At 58.2% G+C, this 21,155-nt stretch overlaps 2 protein-coding genes across 8 annotated transcripts in view; one reads left to right on the top strand and one right to left on the bottom strand.

Moving 5' to 3' along the window:
• The window catches only part of COMP (cartilage oligomeric matrix protein), a 7,997-nt gene extending 1,331 nt beyond the window's left edge, over positions 1–6,666 (top strand). Inside the window, exons 4-19 of the mRNA XM_006100381.3 lie at positions 1–151; positions 835–972; positions 1,242–1,316; positions 1,414–1,572; positions 1,659–1,763; positions 1,894–2,001; positions 2,188–2,347; positions 3,083–3,201; positions 3,402–3,454; positions 3,553–3,734; positions 3,922–4,100; positions 4,227–4,275; positions 4,541–4,737; positions 5,629–5,801; positions 6,248–6,387; positions 6,496–6,666. The exon at positions 1–151 is cut by the window's left edge and continues 18 nt beyond it. Coding sequence (XP_006100443.1) covers positions 1–151; positions 835–972; positions 1,242–1,316; positions 1,414–1,572; positions 1,659–1,763; positions 1,894–2,001; positions 2,188–2,347; positions 3,083–3,201; positions 3,402–3,454; positions 3,553–3,734; positions 3,922–4,100; positions 4,227–4,275; positions 4,541–4,737; positions 5,629–5,801; positions 6,248–6,387; positions 6,496–6,542 — 2,035 coding nt within the window. The 3' untranslated portion in view covers positions 6,543–6,666. The remainder of the gene's footprint in view (positions 152–834; positions 973–1,241; positions 1,317–1,413; positions 1,573–1,658; positions 1,764–1,893; positions 2,002–2,187; positions 2,348–3,082; positions 3,202–3,401; positions 3,455–3,552; positions 3,735–3,921; positions 4,101–4,226; positions 4,276–4,540; positions 4,738–5,628; positions 5,802–6,247; positions 6,388–6,495) is intronic.
• A 313-nt stretch (positions 6,667–6,979) lies between these two features.
• CRTC1 (CREB regulated transcription coactivator 1) overlaps positions 6,980–21,155 on the bottom strand; it is a 67,143-nt gene continuing 52,967 nt past the window's right edge. For 2 of the 7 annotated variants that reach the window (XM_014465817.2, XM_014465819.2), the window contains 5 exons: positions 19,546–19,857; positions 17,315–17,419; positions 14,067–14,153; positions 13,332–13,512; positions 6,980–11,934 (listed from right to left, as the gene is read on the bottom strand). In XM_014465817.2, coding sequence (XP_014321303.1) covers positions 11,723–11,934; positions 13,332–13,512; positions 14,067–14,153; positions 17,315–17,419; positions 19,546–19,857 — 897 coding nt within the window. In that variant the 3' untranslated portion in view covers positions 6,980–11,722. The remainder of the gene's footprint in view (positions 11,935–13,331; positions 13,513–14,066; positions 14,154–17,314; positions 17,420–19,545; positions 19,858–21,155) is intronic. The other 5 variants (XM_014465820.2, XM_014465824.2, XM_014465822.2 and 2 more) reach the window with 4 other exon arrangements.

Below are 21,155 nucleotides of genomic sequence, written 5' to 3'. Positions count from 1 at the left end.
GCCCGGCCTGAGCGTGCGCCCCCTGCCCCAGTGCGCGCCCGGCTACTGCTTCCCCGGCGTGGCCTGCACCATGACCGCCAGCGGCGCGCGCTGCGGCCCCTGCCCCGCGGGCTTCACCGGCAACGGCTCGCACTGCACCGACATCAACGAGGTGTGCCCGCCCCCACCGCCCCGACGATCCCCCAACTCCCCCACGTCCCCACGACCTCCTCGCCAGCTGGGGGTGCTCTCCCGGAGGACCCCCTCACCGTCGGGGGCGCACGTCCAGACGACCTCCCCGCCACCGGGGGTCACCCGCTCCGGCCACCCTCCTCATCACCAGGGAGACCCGCGCCGATAACTCGCTCCACTGCCAGTGACACCCGCCCCGACGACTCCCCCACCGCCGGGAGTGGTCCACCCCAACGACCCCCCTCACCCCCGAGGCTCGGCAGCCCCAACGACCCTTCCACCATCGCGGAGAGTCCGCCCCGACGACCCCCCTCCCGAAGGGCACGCACACCCCGACGACCACTGCCCCCCTCCGCTGGGGACGGTCGCCCTCACAATTCCTCCGCCCGCCCATGACCGCCCAACCTGCCGGGTCCCAGGAACAGCCCCCCAGGTGTTCCCTCTCCTCCCCTGGTCCCGCCTCTACCCCCAACAAGGCAAAGTCGCGTTTGACCCCTGGAACGATGGCCTCCGCCCCAGGTGTCGTCCCCCCTCCGAGTGCTGGCTGACGGCCCTTGGACTTTCCAACTCCAAGCCAAGGGAGCCTTAAGGCGCCGCTGGGGGGCGACAGGGTTGAGGGGAACGGCTCCGCCCCTCTGACCCTCCATGGCCCTTGTCCTCCAGTGTAACGCGCATCCCTGCTTCCCTCGGGTCCGCTGCATCAACACCAGCCCTGGCTTCCGATGCGAGGCCTGTCCTTCGGGGTACAGCGGCCCCGCCCACGAGGGTGTGGGGCTGCCCTTCGCCAAGGCCAACAAGCAGGTGAGGGCCTTGGGGTGGCGCCAGGAGGATTGCGGGGGTGGGGGGCGCATTTTGTTTCGTGAACTCCTCGAGCCTCGGGGCCCTTTCCCTGCCTCGCTCCTGCGAGAGGTGGTGGCACCGGCTGAAGGGAGTCAGGGGAGTAAGGGTCCGAGTTGGGAATGGTCGGGTTGGAGCGGGGTGGAGGGGAGCGGTAGCCTGCAGAGGACACCCGGAACCAGGCTCGGGGTGTCCGCGTGGGGGCAGTGACCTCTGCGCTCCCTCTCACGCAGGTTTGCACGGACATTAATGAGTGTGAGACTGGGCAGCATAACTGCGTCCCCAACTCCGTGTGCGTCAACACCCGGGTAAGGCCCGGGAGGAGAGGAGAAGGATGGAGAGACGGGGCAGGGGGTGGGGTGAAGTGGCGGCGTCCCGAGCTGACCTCCCTCCGCCCACATGCAGGGCTCCTTCCAGTGCGGCCAGTGCCAGCCCGGCTTCGTGGGCGACCAAGCTTCCGGCTGCCGCCCGCGCGCCCAGCGCTTGTGCCCCGACGGCACTCCCAGCTCGTGCCACGAGAAGGCCGACTGTGTCCTGGAGCGGGATGGCTCGAAATCGTGCGTGGTGAGTGCAGGCGTGCAGGAAGGGGCGTGGAGCGGGGCGGCGGGGCTCGGGGACGCCGGAGCATCCACTCACCTCCTCGCCCGTAGTGTGCCATCGGCTGGGCTGGCAACGGGCTTCTCTGCGGCCGAGACACGGACCTGGACGGCTTCCCAGATGAGAAGCTGCGCTGCTCAGAGCGCCACTGCCGCAAGGTGGGCGCGGACCAGGGGCGCGATCCGGTGGGGGGAGGGGAGGGTGTGAGCAAGAGCGGAGGGCGTGGTCCGTCGTGGTGTGGGCGGGGCGACATGACACGCCCCTCACGTCTGCCCTGCCCGCCCCTAGGACAACTGCATGACTGTGCCCAACTCAGGGCAGGAGGACGTGGATCGCGACGGCATCGGAGATGCCTGCGACCCCGATGCCGACGGGGACGGAGTCGTAAACGAGGAGGTAGGGCCAAGGCGGGGCCCAGGCGAGCCGGGTGGGCGTGGCTTTGGCGAGGGCGTGGCCGCAGAGGCTGGACTCTCGGTCCCGGTGCGGTGAAGGGTTCCCAGGTTCGGAAAGGGGCTGATCTTGGATGTGACCTTTGCCCCACTTGGCCTGACTCCTCTCCCCTTAACGGGTCCTGTCTCCCAGGACAACTGCCCGTTGGTCCGGAACCCAGACCAACGCAATTCGGATGATGACAAGTGGGCCGATGCGTGTGACAACTGCCGAACCCAGAAGAACGAAGCCCAGAAGGACACAGCCCAGGCCGGCAAAGGAGATGCATGCGACGACGACATCGACGGTGCCCGTGAACGAGGCGGGGGGGGGGGTGGAGGGGGGAGGTGGTGGTGTTGGGAGGGGGGATAAGGGTTGGGGCACAACCGGGCAGGGCTCCAAAGCCAAGGGTTTGACCTGGAATGCTCAGGACCATGGACCATGCTCAGGGGAGCAGAAAAACGCGCTCTATGTCAGATGCTGTAGGGAGGAAAAGCAGGACAAAATCTAGAGTTTAGGGTTGGGGAGGTGCCTTTTTTTAAAAAAAAGTTTTTATTGATTTTTTTTTTGAGAGAGAGAGGGAGAGAGAAGGAGAGAGAGGAAGGGAGAGGGAGAGAGAGACAGAAACAACAATGATGAGAATCATTGATCAGCTGCCTTCTGCAAGTTCCACACTGGGGATCGAGCCTGCAACCCAGGCATGTGCCCTGCAGGGAATGGAACCATGACCTCCTGGTTCCTAGGTCAACGCTCAACCGCTAAACCACGCCAGCCAGGCGGGGAGGCGCCCTTTTTACACTTGGGGCATAGAAGCTCAGGGGGGTGCATTCACAGGGCAAGGGGAGGGCCTGGCTGAGCTGCCCCCTAGTGAGGGCCAGTCCCCTCCGTGGCCATCTATTCATGAAGTCTTTATGAGGCTAGGCCTACTTTGTAGTAACTGGGAACTAGGAGAGGGTAGGACTCTGCCCCAGGCTTGCACTTGCCCTGCTGAAGCCGGCCTGGCCCCGCCTGATCTCTGGGTCCTGCCCTGTTCCCCTGCTTTCTGCAGGGATCCGAAACGCAATGGACAACTGTCCAAGGGTGCCCAACTCAGACCAGAAGGACGGTGATGGTGATGGTGTGGGGGATGTCTGTGATAACTGTCCCCAGAAGAGCAACCCAGACCAGGTGAGGGCAGGTCAGACCCCAGTGGGGTCAGACCCCTGGCTTGAGCTCCAGGCTGTTAACAAGACCGCAGCCCATTCCAAAGCAGCTGGAGGGGGTGTTCCTTGGGGTCAGGAGGACCTTTGCTCTTGAACTGGGCCTGGGTTGGAGGCTTCTGAGTTCCTCTGCTCTGATTGTGGACCCCTGCACCCCCCCCCCCCCAGAGGGATGTGGATCACGACTTTGTGGGAGACGCTTGTGACAGCGACCAAGACCAGTAAGGAGGCCTTCTAGGATGGGGGCTCAGGGTGGGCAGCCCCTGACGGGGCCCTGTGAGGATCTCATTGTTTCTCTGCCTCCCCCCACCCATTCTAGGGACGGGGATGGGCTCCAGGACTCCCGGGACAACTGCCCCACAGTGCCCAACAGCGCCCAGCAGGACTCAGACCGCGATGGACAGGGTGATGCCTGCGATGAGGATGACGACAACGACAGAGTCCCTGACAATCGGGACAACTGCCGCCTGGTGCCCAACCCAGGCCAGGAAGACTCAGATCGTAAGGCAGGGGGTGGGACCCATGGTGGGACAGGGTGTGTGGAGCCACTGGGGCAGGTTTTCAAATGGGCGTGGTGGGGCCAATGGAAGGTATGGGCGTGGCCAGTAGCTGGAGTGGGCGGGGCTAGGCATGGAGTGGGGAGCCTGGCGCAGACCTCTCCACCTCAGGGTCTCCCACCTCCTCTCAGGGGATGGCGTAGGTGATGCGTGCCAGGGCGACTTCGACGCTGACAAGGTGGTGGACAAGATCGATGTTTGTCCAGAGAACGCCGAGGTCACCCTCACCGATTTTCGGGCCTTCCAGACGGTGGTGCTGGACCCCGAGGGTGACGCGCAAATAGACCCCAACTGGGTGGTGCTCAACCAGGTGGGAGCAGGGACCAGGCGGAAGGTGGGAGGAACTCAGAGCCCCCGCTGAGGGTGCTAACCTAGGGGCTGGAAAGCTGAGGGCCCCCTGGCCAGGCTGAGGCCCCTCTTCCTTTGTCCTTATTAGGGGATGGAGATTGTGCAGACGATGAACAGCGACCCTGGCCTGGCTGTGGGTGAGACACTGGGAGGGGAAAGGCTCTGCAGGGAGATGCTCAGGGGCAGGGCCGGAGTGAGGGTGGGGCGAGGGCAGGTTGGGTCTGGGCTAGAGCCGGGTGGCTGAGGCTGGTCCAGGGCTCGGGGGCAAGGCCGTGTCTGGATTCAGAGGGTAGGGATGGGGTGGGTGTACTGAGCGGGGAGTCCGGGCCCAGGGGCCAAGCTGGACTCTGGAGCGGGCGGTTCTGGGGAGTCCAGGATCCCATTGGTCACCTACTTCCCCAGGTTACACTGCTTTCAATGGCGTGGACTTCGAAGGCACATTTCATGTGAACACGGTCACGGACGATGACTACGCTGGCTTCATCTTTGGCTACCAGGACAGCTCGAGCTTCTACGTGGTCATGTGGAAGCAGATGGAGCAGACATACTGGCAGGCCAACCCCTTCCGTGCTGTGGCTGAACCTGGAATCCAGCTCAAGGTGTGCAGGGGGAGGGGGCCTCCTGACCTCTTGTTCCATGTCCTCTAGCAAGCCCCTAAACCCTTCCACAGAACCCCAAAGCTTTCACAGTCCCCCAGCATCATACTATGAACTCAAAGTCTTCCTACCCACTTTCATCTCTCCTCTGGATTCACATAGGCCCCAAATACCTCCCATTTCCTCTCACAGGCCTTCAAACCCTCACCCAGCACCCCCAATCATCTTTGGGGCCCTGAAACCCTCTCACAGAGCCCAAAGCTTTCCCTCAGGTTCCAAATCTTCCTGCAGACCCTCTAGAACAGTGATGGCAAATCTTTTGAGCTCGGCATGTCAGCATTTTGAAAAACCCTAACTTAACTCTGGTGCTGTGTCACATATAGAAATTTTTTGATATTTGCAACCATAGTAAAACAAAGATGTATATTTTTGATATTTATTTTATATATCTAAATGCCATTTAAAAATCAACCAAAAAAATGAGTTCGCGTGTCACCTCTGACACACGTGTCATAGGTTTGTCATCACTGCCCTAGACTATGTTGCAGATATTTCCCAAATCCTCTAGGCCCCTGTTTATCCCATAGACACCCAAAACTTCCTACAGGTCACTAAATCCTCCTCCAGACCCCCAAATCTTCCCAGACCCCAAACCTTTTCACCGACTTCCATACCCTCTCATGAGTCCCCAGACCTCTGTTACCCCCCATGACCCACCTGCAAATCTCCATGTGGTGCTCAAGGAGGCTTCCTGTGGGTCTCCCATCCAGACCCCCCCCCCCCAAGACTCCGATCATTCCTCCATGACCTGAAGCAACCACCAGGCAGGGTTCTGAGAGGCTCCAGTGGCCTCTGTGGTCTCTGACCCTCTGCTCCTGTTCATGGGCATGTCAGGCCGTCAAGTCCTCCACGGGCCCTGGGGAGCAGCTGCGGAATGCGCTGTGGCACACAGGAGACACAGCATCACAGGTGCGGCTGCTGTGGAAGGACCCCCGCAACGTGGGCTGGAAGGACAAGACGTCCTACCGCTGGTTCCTGCAGCACCGGCCCCAAGTGGGCTACATCAGGTGGGGACCCCACCCCTGCCAAGGGACTGAGTCCCGGCTCCACCCTGGCTCCTGGAAGGAGAGACCCTGGGGGCCTTGTTCCCCTTGTCTGTAAAACAGGTACAATGCAGGCAGCTAGAATGAACTGTGACTGGCCCTGGGGCATGACACCCCTCCTAGGACCCAGCACACAGTGGGGCCTCAGCTAGAAGGTGGGGTCTCACCCACACCCCATTTCTCAATCCCCTCTGTACAGGAAATCCAGTTAGCACCTACTGTGTACAGGATCCTGGATATCCATTCTCACACAGGGAAACCGAGCGTCCCGTCAGGAACCCCACCTGCTCTGAGTATGGGTCAGGCAGGAGGGACTCATGGCCCCTACTCCGAGATAGGAGGGGCCCATCTTCCAGGGCAGGACGCCAAAACTCAGGTGCTTCACTGTCCCCTGCCCCCCTCTCCCCCAGAGTGCGGTTCTACGAGGGCCCTGAACTGGTGGCTGACAGCAATGTGGTCTTGGATACAACTATGCGGGGTGGCCGTCTGGGTGTCTTCTGCTTCTCCCAGGAGAACATCATCTGGGCCAACCTGCGCTACCGCTGCAATGGTAAGAGGAGGGGGTAAGGGGGCGGGATGAGGGGAGGGCCTGCTAGATAGTGGGTCTGCCCTGTTGGCCTCACCCTTTCTCACTCACCTATCCTCTCTCCCTCCGCAGACACCATCCCGGAGGACTATGAGACGCAGGGGCTGCTGCAGGCCTAGGGATGGGTGGGGACCTGCCATTAGATGACGGCCACCCTCAGGCCTGGAGCACTGAGGGGCAGCCCACCTTGGGGGAGGGAAGAGATCAGAGAGGACAAAATAAAGTGTGTTTGGCAGGATGGTGGCTGTGGTCTCTGCTTTGGGGAGATGGTGGAGTCTGGCCTTACTGCCGACTTCCCTCCGAACTAACTAGCAGTGTCCAGTTGCTGCAGCTCTCCCACCCCTGAAGTCTCTGCTCCAGGATCCTGGGGGGTTAGTTGCTCCCCTTCCAGGACACAGGTCCAAGTAGCTGGCTAGTAGGGTGAGGTTGTGAGGGGCGTACATCTGTGTGTCCATATTCATGCGTGTGTGTGGTTCCCACCAGGTGTACCTGTCACACACATATTTCATCTCTGGGTTGGAGAATGGGGGCAGGAAAAAAGGGGAGGAGGCAGAGACGAAAACATTGGGTTTTTATTAGGTTTCATTACAAAGGATGCAAAGGTACAAAGACAAAAGCGTCCACGCCAGAGGACAGGCAGGGGCTGGCCGAGTGCGCCCTGAGCCGCCCGCCCCAGCCCGCCACGGGCACCCACACGCACGGCCCATGGGACATCCACAGCAGAGTGTACATGCTGGGGTGGGGGTGGGGGGCAGAGCCAGCCTGGGGACAGAGGGACACAGGTGGGGCAGGGCTCAGACCGATGAGTTTGCATATATTAGAAGTGCCACCCAGCCCCCTTGGGGGCAATTTCCTGGGGGGACACATTAGGGGGCAATGGACCTTGGCTGCCAAAGGCCTCCCTCCCAGGGCCCGGTGGGGAAGGCCATGGCAGTGTCCCCTTGTCCGAGTGGGCAAGAGGTCAGAAGTGACAGACTGGCATCAATTGCCCCCAAATTCCAGAACCTGGCTCCTTGGATGAGGTGTTGGAACTGCCCAGGAGGATGGAAGGCAGAGGAGCCATCTGCAGCCAGCACTACCCTGACACACAACCCTTGCCCTTCACCCTGACTGGGAGGGGCCCTGAGACCCATAGGTCTGAGCCAGTAACAGGAGGGAGTCTTAGGCCCAGTTCACAAGGGTCTTGCATCTGCTCTCCATGCCCTCAGGAGTACCCAGCACCCAGCCCTGGGGGTGCAGGTCACCCTACCTCCCTCTCCTGGGGAGTGCCCAGTTGCCTGTGGCACGAGGGTAATTAAAGGCCTGAGCCCCACTCAGCCAGCACCCCTGAAGGAATGTCACAGGGGCCCCTGACTACATATGGGGTTCATACATACTGTGAGACCCCCAGGAGGTGGGAGCCCAGGGACCAAAAGGAATGGGGACAGAAACAGACCCAGCTGCACACTTACTCCAGGTAAGCCTCCCAGAGTGGGTGAGGCACTCAGTCCTCCCCCAGCTCTGCAGGCCACATGAGGCGGGCTCAGGTAGCCACAGATCCCTCACCTGGAATGCCGCCTGCAGGAGTGATGGGCCAGGACCATGGTGCCCAGTACCATTGACCTTGAGGAACCCAAGCTTTGACCACAGCTTCATCAGAACCCAGGGGCTGCTTTGTCAATCCCCTAAAGCTTCTAGAACCTCATATGGGGTTGGGGGTGCTTCCTGTGGAAAAGCAGAAAGTTGAGTCCAGTGGAGGGGGCATTGGAGGGATGTTTGGTTATGAACCAGCTTAGGGGCCCCATGGCTCCTTAGGGAAAGTCACTCATGGGCACTCATCAGGCCCAGGAACCTGACAGACAAGGTCCCCCATACTGAACATCTGGCCTCAGCAAAATGCATGAATGGATATGGGGCCCCTTGCCCTCCCTCCACACAGTGCCTCATCTGACAGAGCTGACCTCACCCACTCCACTGTGACACATGGGCCTCACAGCAGACCACCCCACTGGATGTCCTTCCAGGAGTTCGGCCAATGAAAATCAGGTCAAACACACTAACCACTCAGAACCTCCTTTACCCTGAAAACCCATGAGCAGGTAATAGCACAGAGGGCCCAAAAGGCCAGCCCACGCAAGGGGGTGGGGAGGCATCCCTGGGGAAAGGTCAAGAAGCACACAGCCCTGCCCTCGATAGCTGGTCCCAGGGACCCCTGTGGGGTGCTGGACCCACCTTAATTAGGGCCCCTTCTACTGTGGCTCGTCCCCACTGGGGAGCCTGGCCAACTTTTGAATACCATTGGCTGTGAGTCCCCAAATTTTGCTGAGGGGTTGACCTGCCCCCTGAGCTTTCCACTGAGGGTCTCAAGCACCTCTGCCCCAAGAGACTGGCACTCACCCTTCCTGCCCAGAAGTGTCAAGGGGAGGGGGCTGCAGGACGCTCCAAACAGTGCTACCTGTCTTCCCCCTGCAAGGGCATGGAGGGGGGAGGTCAGCATGGGCACCTGTGATGGGGGATGTGATCCCGAGACCCTGTCTTCTCCTCCAGTCAGTCCTGGGTACAACCCTCTTCTCTGGAGAATATAGAGAGTCGCTAACTCCAGGATCCACCTCAGCCCATGAGCTACCTAGAGGAACAAACTCATTGCCCTGGGGACTTGGAGGGCAGAGGGTAAACTGAGGCAGATGCGGATAGGCCAGGCAGTTTGAGCTCCCAGAGGAAAGGTTTGCACAGCTGAGGGGGCTCAGCTAAAGCCAGGAGCACTAGGAAGAGGGCAGCCGGGGGACCTGGATGGCCTTGGAGCCCATGTGGGCTGTGTCCAGGCTTGAAGTCCAGTCTTGCCCCGAGCTTGTGAGTAGGACATGGGCGGTAGGTCTACATACAGAATATAGGCACAGGCCCGCCCTTCCTGGTGCAGCTTACCTAAAATCACAGTATTTTCACATCACAAGTCAAAAGACTGATTCCCTTAGGCTGTCTTGCCTCAGAAAGTCTTGGCAACTCAAGAATATTTAGTAGAGAAGTGATATTTAAGAAAAAACAACAACAACAAATTCCCTGTTGCAGACCCCAGGAGGCCTCCCAAGGCCCAGGAAGACGTGGAGATGCCTGACCACTGGCTCCTGGTGGGGCCCCCTCCGAGGATACTCCTCTCATAGGCAGAGGATGCATGTTAATACAATGTTACCTGTGCTCCAGGCCATGGGCCTCTCCTGTCTGTCTGCACCTAGAACTGGTGCTGGACAGATGGGAAGCGTGGGCTGACAAGGCTCCCTCACTGGATCCCAAAGCCTTGTTTGAAAATTGCATCCAGGAAGGTTGCTTGTAATTATATTAAGGCCATTTTTTAAAAAGTTCTACATACAAGTCTAATGGTAACCAAACTCTTCTATGTACATGTAGATGTTCTTTTTTTCTAAAAAAAGTCCCCATCTCTGTCCCCAGTCCCTGCCACAGTAAAAGGATAGGCCCTGGACCTGGACAGACTGACACTGTGCTCCTCCAGCCCAGACAATGGTGGCGGGGCCAAGTGACTGAGGGAGACCTTCTCACAAGTGTGGCTGCCCGGCTGCTTGGATACGTGCTAACAGCCTGGCCAAGAAGCGAAAAGGAAGGACAACTGCTGGGATCAAATCCAGCTCCCATTGAAAGGGCTCCCACAGCCTAGGCAGAAGGGTGGCCACTACCACCACAAAGAAATAACGCCGGGCAGAAGTGTCAGCTCAACAGCATGTGGAGGAGCAAGTTGAGATGCAACTTGGGGACTGAAACAGAGGTTCCTAGTAAAGCTGCCAACAGAAAACAGAGCCAGCCTGCCACCCCCTCGAAGGGCCTGGAGGGCAGAGGGATGGTCACCTCTGCCTATCAAGGCACTTTGAGAAGCAAGCACCTAGAAACCCACCACTAAAAGCTCGCTGCGCTTTGCCTCCAAACCCAGTCCTACCAGGAGGAGCAACAACAGAAGTGGCCAGCGGGATGCATGTCAGCTGGTTCTCAGGATGGGGAGAGACAACTTCATCTGGGGTGTCTAGGAACAGAGGGGCCACAGCTGCTGCCAGTCTCAGGGTCTGGGACACACCAGCCCTGAGGACTGGCGGGCACCGTTAGGGCCAGGCAGAGCCAGGCCTTCTCCAGACCCTTAATAAAAGCAGTGGCTCCTTCTCAGAAGTCTGTTACGTAGCCAGAGAAAAGGCGCCTCCAGTCACCCAAGCTTCTGTCAGAGTCCTCGCCTGGCACAACCTGCCCTCACTGGGCGGGGCAGCCACTCAACCCTTCTGTTTTGAGATAACTTGAGGTGAAACTAGTGAGGCTAGGGTCACAGCTCAGATGGCAGACTGCTTCCAGTTAGCTTTAAAACATGTGTAATGGAGTATTTCAGGAATAAAAAGATGCTCTCAGGCAAGTATTGGCTTGAGGGAGTCAGCTACTTATCTACAGCCAAAGTGGAAATACAGACCAAAAGAAACAACAAAAAAATACAACAAAAATGCCCTGGCCACCCGCTTCCCACACGTCTGTAAATAACAGTAACAGTGACCACAGAACAGAGCAGGAAAGATGAAAACAAGTTCTAAACCCACCCCTAGAAATAACCCGACTCCACATTCGTTCTCTAGCAGGTCCTGTCATCCTGGCCAGCGGCTTCCTGACAGAGGCAGCCCCAGAGGGACCTGGTGCAGGGGTAGGTGAGGCAGGAGGAGGCTGGGAAGATCTAGCTGCTCTGTTTACATCTTTGTATCCACCCCCATGGGAAGGGTTCTAGCATTCTGTTTGCTCAGGAATATAAAAGACAGCAATCAAAATAGTGTTTATTTTGCACTGGGTCTGTCCCACTCTCTGGCGTTCTCTCCCTTTTGTCGGGTGGGGATGGCTCTCTACCTAACCACAACCTGGGGGTGGCAGGTGCGGGGTGGAGGGTAGGAACCAGGGATGAAGGAAGGCAGTGAGAGCTGGACAACAGTCGGAAATGCACATTGCCCACCACAGTGAGGAGCAGGCCCCGGTGCCGCCCAGGCCTGTGGCCCCGCCCAACATGCTTTCTGCATCTTACAGGGACTGATGGCTCATGGCCTGGGGTGGGAGCTGAAAGAGTGTGCACAGGGCGGAGTCCTAGAGGGCAACTCACAGCCTCCCAAGGGAGGTGAACAGCCGAGGGAGGGCGGGGGCGGGAGTGCTTGGCGGTATTGCAAGCTCAGAATCACAAGCTCGGCCGTTTGCAGGGACAGAGTGTGCAGTCCCTGGGCTCAGGGAGACTCCGTTGGGACCACTGACCGGCGGGGTGACGGAGCCGGGGCTGGGCAGCAGAGTGCTGGGTGTGCACTCACAGACGGTCCATCCGGAAGGTGTCCTCGGTGGCCGGGTCAGCCAGGACCATGTCAGGGTCATTGAGCATGTGCAGTCCATCCAGGGTCAGGGGGTCAATCTTGAGTTCATCCAGAGGGAACTGGCTGTCAGAGTCGAAGCTGACATCGCCAACCCCAACCAGCGTGCTGGTCAGTTCTTTAGAGAGGCTGGGAGGGGACTCTCCTGTCACTGGATTAGGGGGACACAAAAGTCAGCTCAGTCTTGGTTCCCTACCCCCACATTCAGGGAAGAGGGCTTGGGCCACCCCAGGGAACATTTTTAGCTGCCAGGACTAGGGAAGGGGGTGCTACTGACATCATGTGGACACCAGGGACACTGCTCAACACCACAATGCACAGGCTGGCCCTACCCAGAGAAAGATCCAGCCCCAGACATCAGCAGATAGCCTCCTCCTGTGTCAGAGAAGCAGGCTGGGCATGCACATCTAGGGCCCTCCCTGTGGCATGGAGGAAGTCTTGTTCCTCTACAGAGACCCTGGTTCAAACCTGGAATCCCTCCTCTACTTGTGAGGAGTCCCCAAGCCTGTTTCCCCATCTAGGAACCAGTATAAAAGTCTCCATCTTGCCCAGCGGTTGAGTGTCAACCTGTGAACTAGGAAGTCGCGGTTCAATTCCCGGGCAAGGCTCATGCCTGGGCTGTGGGCTTGATCCCCAGTGGGTGGCATGCAGGAGGCAGCCAATTGATGATTCTCTCTCATCATTAATGTTCTATCTCTCTCTCCCTCTCTGAAATCAATAAACACACACACATAAATATATGTATGTATGTTTAAAAGTATCCATCTTTCTGGACTGTCAGGGTCATCATGGGGGCCTGGTCCTCCTCAGGTACCTGAGGCACCGTCAGGGTAGGGAGGAAGTACTGGGTCTATACTTGGGGTCCCAGCCTTGGGGGGACTCTGGGCATAGACCCATCCATCCTGGAGATTTGAGTGGGGACCACCAGGGGAGGGGGTGTCCACCTCAATCCCACACAGCCCTGGCTTAAAAGGAAACTACTTCCTTCTTCAATAAAACCAAGAACCTTCGGTGGAGGGAAGCAGGGGTGATGGGGTGGAGAGGGCATCACAGGTCTGGGCTCTGCTACATGGAGCAGGACTTCCTCACACACACACCTGGGCACTATACTCAGGCCGTTTGAGACACATACTGCAGCGTGTACAAGCTGTTACACTCCTGTTGACTGCACAGGAAGCACCCCTCCTGCCATGCAGGGCTCACCCCCTGCCATGGTCACTTATATTCCCAACACACTCAGCTAACAGTGTTCAGGTGCCTGGGTGGCAGGCATAGGGCTGGGAGAGTGACTTGCTCTGAGCACAAGGTGCTGTATGCCTGGTGTGGGGTCCAGGTGTATGTCCCCCTTGCCTGTCTGCAGCCCAGCAGCGATTCAAGGTTAGGAACAGGGGTGTGGTCTCTCTGGGTCCACACCAAAGGCAGGGACAACTCAGTTGTGTCATGACTCACCCTATAGGGCAGCGAGTTCCATCTCCCCCAGGGCTGAGACCTATGACAGGGACACCAGGACTGAGACCCCTGCCTAGGACACCTCATACAGGACCTCACCTGTGAGAATGATGTTGGGGATACTGCTGTGGCTGGGATAACCAAGCTGCTGTGTGTCTTGCAGGCTCCCATGGCTGCCCGTCAGGCCCATCATGGCCGCCTGCGAGTAGTTGAGTGTAGAACCCGGGCTGTACAGACTGCTGGAGCTGATGGCCGTCTCCAACATGTTGAACTGCTCCAGCTGGAGGGGACACAGGGTGTGAGGCTGGCCACTGAGCACTGCTGCTGTGGGAAGGGCTGCCTGAGACTTCCGGACCACCTCTTCTGCAGGATGCCTAGAGCTGTGCTCAGGTCCACCCTCGTGAGGGCTGCTCACACGAGTCCCTCTGCCCTGGGGTATCGCCGTCTCCTAACCCACATGGGCCTGCCCACATACACACCCTCAGGGCTTGCAGGATGGATGGATGGATAAATGGATGGATGGTTGAGTGACCAGCTCCAGGTAGCGGCCAGCCCCTCCTGTGCCCGCATGCCTGATTCTGGCCTCCACACAAAGCCAACTTGACCTCCCGCAAACTCACATGCATGGCGCACGCCAAGTGCCACTGTGACAGCCACTGCCCGTCCCTGCAGGCGTTCACTGACACACCAGGTGCACACGCCAGGAGAGGCAAAGGCAGTCACATGCTCCACTGCCTGTAGACAGGAGGGGCTAGGAGCAGAGCTCACTCCCGAGGGCGGGCGGGGTCCGGGCAAGCATTTGCTGAGGGCGCTGTGGCCCGGGCACCCGCTCACCTGGTGGGACAGAGCATTGGCCTGCCTGGCCGCCATCTGCTGCTCATAGTACGAGTCCCCAAACACGCTGCCCAGGGTGGAAGAGTGCTGCAGATAGAAGAGAGGCTTGCTGTTGTCATGATCCCCATGACTAGGTTGGGGGGAGGGGTTCTATAGGCCGGTTGAGCCCACAGGGAGGCCCCTGAGACCTAGTGAAGGATGCACGAGACAAGGGAGGTGGGTGACAGCTATTCCAGGGCGCCTACACTGAGCTGGCAACTCCATCTCAGGATGACGGCTTCTTTCTCCTGCCTGCTGGGGGCGGGATGGCTCTACACCCTGACATTTCCCAAGAACGCCACCCCCATCTCCTTTCCTTCAGCTCAGATGTAGGTGACCTCCTTTCTGTCAGACAGAAGATGAGGGAGTGGGGGATATGAGGATCAGGAACCCTGACAAGTCCCAGAGGAAAGCATGTAACTGGTACCAAGGCACAAGATTCCCTAAATATTCAGAATGGGACGAGCACTTGGTGAGTTTTGACAGGCCTCTGTCGACACATTTGGACAGGATGAGTGCAGAGCAAACACAGGACAGGCACTCAGAAAGCCCCCTCTCACCTGCTGACTCCTGGCAGCCTGCCCTCGAGACCCCAGGGCTCACTGGTGGGCATGCAGCCCCATTTCTGCTTGTTCAAGGCTGGCCAGGGAAGGGGGCTGGGAGATGCTCCTGGGAGAGAAGCAGGGGGCTAGGACCTCAGAGGTGGTGGAAACACCAGAAAGAGCTTGGAGCCCCTGCCCATTCTGGAGATACTGCCAGGGATGGTGGGATGGAGCCTGGCAGGACGTGGGAGGGAGGAGAGGGATGGCTGGTGTGTACCGGCTGCACCTGAAACACCAGGTCTGGACAGATATATTCCCAGCCCAGACCCAAAGTGTCTCTTCTGCAGGATGGGGTGGCTCATGGAAGTTGCTGCACCGTGACCATTCCCAGGCGTCATCCTCTCAAATGTCTCCACAGATCAAAGGCCCTAGAACCTTCCCTCTGAGTTCCCTGTTCTAGAAAGGTCCCCACATGCTTGACAATGGCAAGGCTTGAGTCTCAGGCTTCCATTCCAGACAAGGATTGGCCACAAACCCACTGGCTGCTCCAGGTGGTCAGTGGGCTGAGAGCAGAAAGGGACAGATGGCTACCCTGGTGGGCAGGGAGGCTCCTGGGAACGAATGTTCTATTCAAACACCAGGGAAAAGTTAAAAATTACCAGCTTCAGGTTTAAAAAAGGGGCTGAAGGTTTTGGCTCGCTTTGCCCATGAAGGAGGTGGCAGGTTTCTTCTGAGGCACCTGTTCCTGTCCCTGTGGCCTTGGCCCCAGAGGCCCAGCATGCACAGGGGACCTCAGGCCACAGTTTCTCTTGTGAGGAGGCCATGAGAGTTTGCAGGAAGGTCTGCTCAGAACTGAAGAGGGAGGCAGCACACAAGATACAATCTCAACTGCTTGAGGCTCAGTGCATCTGCTCAAGGCCAGGGAGGCACAGGCCTATGGGGCTGATGACTGTGTCCTGGAGGACTCAACCTACAGAAGGAAGTCAGGTCTGCCCTCCGAACAAGCCCATTGCTCCTCTAAGCCAGTGTCTCTGGTTGGGGTCAGACAGCCTGACGGCCCCATCCTCACACCCGAGTTAGCAGCCTGCATCCCTTGACAGATGGACCAACACACAGATGGTGGCTTGACACGACAGGAAAAGGCTCTGCCTGGGATGGACCACTTTGGTAGAGACAAATCTCTCCTGAAAGAAATCTACTTGACCCTCAAATTCCTGTCCTGCTTTGAATTAGAGGGATGCTACTCAGGGATTGGCCCCAGGGAGGGCTGCCCATCTGGACAGGTCCCACCTGCTGCCTCCCCTGCCAGGTGCAGCTCCTCCAGCCTGCTATATCCCACGGTACCACATGATGAGACCACCTTCTGGGAGCCATGAGAACTCAGAGTTGGGGTGCATGAACAGAGAGCATGCAGACATCAGGCCGAGCCCTGGCTGTCCCAAGCTTACTGCCACCCTCTCCGCCTGCCTACGGAGCAGGAGGCTGCACACTGACGGTCCCAGCAGGATCCCTGGCGGCTGTGGGTGTGGAAGCAGCACCTGAGGGCCCCTCCTATAGCAGATGAAGCCTCAAGTCCTCCCTGAACGGGATGCCCACTGTCCCAACACAGGTCTGGGTTCAGGGTAAACGTCTGAGCTGGGGACAAGGGAGCCTGATGTCTTTCCTGCCTGTCTAGAGGGGCAGCTCTGCTCCTTGCTCTATGCAGAAAGGCGAATCCTCTCTCCCCTTGGCTGAGAATAAGGCTTGGGGCCTGGGGCACTGCAGGGGCTCCTACGGGTTTCTCAACTTAGTGATATTTTGGGGACTGAGGGGCAGAGTCCTGGAGAGGCTTCACTGCAAGTGAGATGTCTTGGGCCCAGATGTCAGCTTTTCAAGCACCCCTTCCTCTCTGACGGAACATTCCAGATGGAATATGGCTACAGCCGAGCCAGGCTAAGGGGAACCCTGAGGAACCTGGACAGGGTGTGTGCATGTTAGGTATTAGGGACCAACTGTGCCAGGTGTGGGAGGGTAACCTGCATCTGACAGGGCCTAGGGCCTAGGGTCAGCCTGTCTCATCTGTGGAAGGGGACAAGGACCTGACAGGCTATAGTACTGTTCAGAGAAGCTTTCTGGGAGACACACCTTCCTAGGGGGTAAAGGGGAGGGAAGGAGGCTGAGTAGCCAGCACCCCCACAACTGGCTGTCACCTCAGCTGTGCTCCAAAACAAGGGGAACACCCCCCACTCTCAAAAGCCTCAAGACACCAGGCCTCAGGGTGGTCAGACGCAGGTGAGGACATGTTAACAGGCTACTGGATGCCATGTTTGAGCTACACTTGGGGCTGTCCCCAACCATGGACGAGGAGCTGGGGTGTGGCTGACACCGAGATCCTGTATGTGCCCTGACCAGGGATCAAACCCACAACCTTGGTGCATCGGGACAACACTAACCAGCTGAGCTACCTGGCTAGGGCCGGCACTGTGATCTTTAACAGGCTGAGGAGCCCACCACCTCCAGCTGGGGCTTTGCACAGACCAGAGGAGCAGCGGGAACGAGGGGCAGCGCCTTCTCCTCCCAGCCCCATGGAGCGGACGAGATGGGATGATGTGAGGCATGAGGCACAGATGGCAGGCAAGGGCACAGGGGGGCGAGGTGAGCTGGGGATGGAGTGGCGGCATCCCTTACTTGTGGGGAGCTCCCAGGGGAGAAGCCTTGATTGGAGACGGGTGAGGTGGGAGACTGGTTGGCTGGGGAGCCGGCACTAGTGCGGTACTGCTGCAGAGCCGGGGCCTGTGACGACAAACAGGTCAGAACGTGGAGGCCCCAGCCCGGCTCCCAGCTGAGCCTCCCACAAGCCCCCACCCCTCAGTGAGCAGAGGACCTAGGGCTAGAGTTCGGGGCCTCAGGGGTACCTGCCTCCAAACCCAGCTCCCAGGTGTCGGGGGCTGGAGTCAGAGAACCCAGAACCGAGCGTCATGGAATTGTCCTGATGGGCTGTGGGGGAGTAAGGGTTGGGTCCACCTCGATTCAACATCCTTCAAAACAACCACACTACATACATGTGCACACAGCTACACACATGCACACTCACACACACGAAGGCAGAGATGGCCTAGGACTGGGTGGGCAGGCGTTGCCTTTTGCTCCTGACTCTGGATGGATCCCTGGCTCTCTCAGTCCCGAGTCTATACTGGCACATCCTGCCCACCTCAAAATGGTGGTACTGACAGCAGGGCTCCCAGCACTAAGAAGTCACCATCACTGCCGTGGCTTAGCACAAGCCTGATGGGGTCATGCTCTCCAGAGACCTCAGAGGGCTGGCTACCTCCCTGTTCGAAGGCAGAGGACCCTGGCTTCTTACCAGGCCCTGGTTTCTCACCACAGATGAGACAGGCTGGGCCAGGATCTGGATTTAAACGCTGCCTGACCTCTCTGAGCCTGCTGTTCATGGAGGCCCAAGGCCCTATGAGTGCTCAGTCTCCCCATTTCCTCAGTGACCTACTCTGAGCAGTTTGTGATGGGGGTTGAGCCTGGGTGGGGCATGGGAGCTCAATTAATAGGGTGTGGGTGGCACCAGTGTGTCACTTGGTGAAGACCAGGAAAATGTCCAGAGAGATGCTCTTGCCTGGGAGAGTCTGCACAAACTCTGGAGGAGACTGCCTGTGCCCCAAGGAGCCAGCTGTCCCTGGGGGTACCAGGAGATAGACTCTCTGACCTGGGAGCCTGGGGAGGCACTGTGTGTGAACCTGGTTTGAATACCCGTGCCCACAATGTCCACCCAGCTCCATAGCCAGGCCCCACTGCAGGAGGGTGTTGGGGAGCTGGGTGCCCAGGTTGGCTCCAGCATCAGAGCTGCCCCCACACTTGGTGTGTTAATGCTAAAGGAAAGGCTTGGGTACTTTCCTGTGTGTGGGGGGGTGGGGGCGGGGCTGGGGGTAGGGGTGCCTGCCTGCTGAGGGGTTGGAGCAGCTTGGAAATGTGGGTTTCTACTGTTAGGTCACTGCCTGACCACCAGCTTAGGGAGGTGGCTGTTCTTTGCAGAGCACATGATGTTCTGAGAGCGAGCTTTATCCCAGGGCTGTTAACTGAAGGCTGAATGGAGAGGGCTCACTGTGCCCCAAACATGGGTCTCTGTTCCTTTGGATGTGGCCAAAGGTAGCAATGACCACCCTCTTCCCACCGGAGTAATCAGGGTCAAAGTCTGAACAATCAGGAAGCTTTGGGTTTGCAGAGGTAAAAACCTAGCTCAGCCCTGGTAGGGCATCCAATGGTCTGAGCTGCAGTCCCTGGCTGGGCAGAGGGTCCCCTGGTTTGAGCCGCAGCTCCCCTGCCCCAGCCCAGGAAGTGGGTCCCATGGTCCCATCTTATAACTGAGCTGCAGCCCTGGTCCAGGCAGGGGGGTCCCAGCTGAAGCCCCCGGCTCAGACACTGTGCTGCATCCCTTCCTCCCCTCCAAGTTCACCTCTGACCCTCTGGCTTGCAGATGCCTGTGCCTCAGGCCCTGAGAGCTGTGCTCTCCTTACCTCCAGGGAAGCCCTGTTTTGGATGGGAAGGGCAGGGGCAGGTATCAAGGGCCATGGGGAATGGCTTGGCAGCCAGACATGGGTAGCCCATATTAGGTAAGGTTTGGGGCACTGACACGTGCTTGTGCCTCGGTTTCCCCATGTGTACATGGGGTGACATACTCAGCAAAAACTCCACTGGGTGCTGAGCCCCCGGCAGTGTCTGCTTCAGCCCCAAACCCTGGCAAGTTGGCCTCTAAATGGAACCTTGAGGTGGCTGCAGACAAAACTGGGCACCCAACTCTTTTCGGGCCCTGGGCACCCAACAGAGCCTCCCACAGCCCCAGGTTCCTCCTGCATGACCCCACAGCCAGACCCCAAGGCCAGGCCTCGACGACCATGTCCTGGGCTTACCGAGGCAATGTCGATTCCCATCGGTGGCTGGCCTGGGTTGTCTGGGGGGGACTGGGAGAGAGAGGACGGTACTGTGACCAGGAGCGGGGGCAGCTGGGGTCCCTGCGTCAGGCTGGTGCTCGGCATCAGGGGGCTGCCTGGGGGGAGGTTGATGGGCACCTGTGGAGGTGGTGGGGATGGTTGCTGCTGGGATACTGGTGGCGGGGGTGGCGGGGGCTGGGGCTGCGGTGGAGTTGATTGCTGGGAGCCTGCCTGGGTGAAGAAGGCGTAGGGCAGCTGTTGCTCCAGAGATAGGGCATCCATGGCCACGGCCTGTGGGAAGAGAAGGGCATCAGATTCAGGTGTCAGCATTGGGGGCCAGGCCACAAGCACCTGGTCCCCCGAGGGGCCCTCATGGCCTGGCAAGTTCAGCAACGATGTGATAGAGATGAACAAAGAGACATCACACCCTGGACCGGGAGGCACAGGCCTAAACGGGGCCTCACCCAGGGCTATGGAGGGTCAGCTGGACCTGGGCATCTAATCCAGCTGGCTGCACCCTACACCCCACCAGCCTTTCTTTTACCCTCATTGCACACCAAGAGGTAGGCACAACCTTCTGTATTCACACAGGCTCAGGAAATCCATGCCTCTCTGAACTGAAGTTTCCCCACTGCAGGCAGGCACTATGGGAACCTAGAGGGTGGCCAGCGCCTAGCCCCCTCAGAGAGGGGAAGGGACTGCTCATCACCATCCTGCAGCCTGGCTCACCTGCGGAGGTTAGAGAGGGTGTGAGTGATGAAGGTACTGATGTAGCCACTAGGTGATAACCAGTTCACGCCTTCTCAGAGTTGGAAAGAGGAAAATAAGCAGAGGAAGTTTTCAACAGTCATGAGTCTGTGCAGAGTCCCTGGGATATGCAGGAATCCTGCCCTGAGATGGAGGCAGTACATGCCCGGGAGCTTAGCAGATGCCTAATCTCTGATAAGTACTTTCCAGAAAGGGAAAGCAAGCCTGAGAGACTGGGGGTGGAGAAAAGGGGCAGGGGTCACAGATGGAGAGAGTGACGACACAGCTGCCAGAAAAACCACCATGGCTCTTCTGGATCCTGACCTGAACAAGACCACTGTACAAGCAGACACGGAGGGGAACCAGGCCCAGAACAGGCATTGAAATGTGTGAATGACTTAATTTTGTTATAAGTGAATTATGCCATCAAGGTTATATTAAAAAAACAAAGAACAAAAATGTTATCGGTCAGGGATTTTTAAAAAATAGTCAAGTCCTGACTGGTGTGGTTCAGTTGGTTGAGCGAGGGGTCACTGGTTCAGTTCCCGGTTGGGGCACACGCCCAGGTTACAGGCTTGATCCCCAGTCAGGGTGCTTTTGGGGGCAGCCAATTGATATTTCTTTCTCACATTGATGTTTCTCTTTCTCTCCCTCCCTAAAAATAAATGAAAACATATTTTTTAAAAATTAATAAAATGGACAAATTCCTAGAAACACAGAAATTACCAAAATTGACCCAAGAAGAAATAGAAAATCTGGGTAGATCTATATCAAGTAAGGAGGTTGCATTAATAATAAAAAAAACCTCCCAGTGAAGATAAAAGCTCAGACCTCAGGTGGCT

Source organism: Myotis lucifugus, unplaced genomic scaffold (genome assembly GCF_000147115.1).
Source record: "Myotis lucifugus unplaced genomic scaffold, Myoluc2.0 scaffold_311, whole genome shotgun sequence".
Classification (NCBI taxonomy): Eukaryota; Metazoa; Chordata; class Mammalia; order Chiroptera; family Vespertilionidae; genus Myotis; species Myotis lucifugus.
The sequence above is the reverse complement of the archived record's forward strand: the minus strand, read 5'-3'. Positions and strand labels throughout refer to the sequence as shown.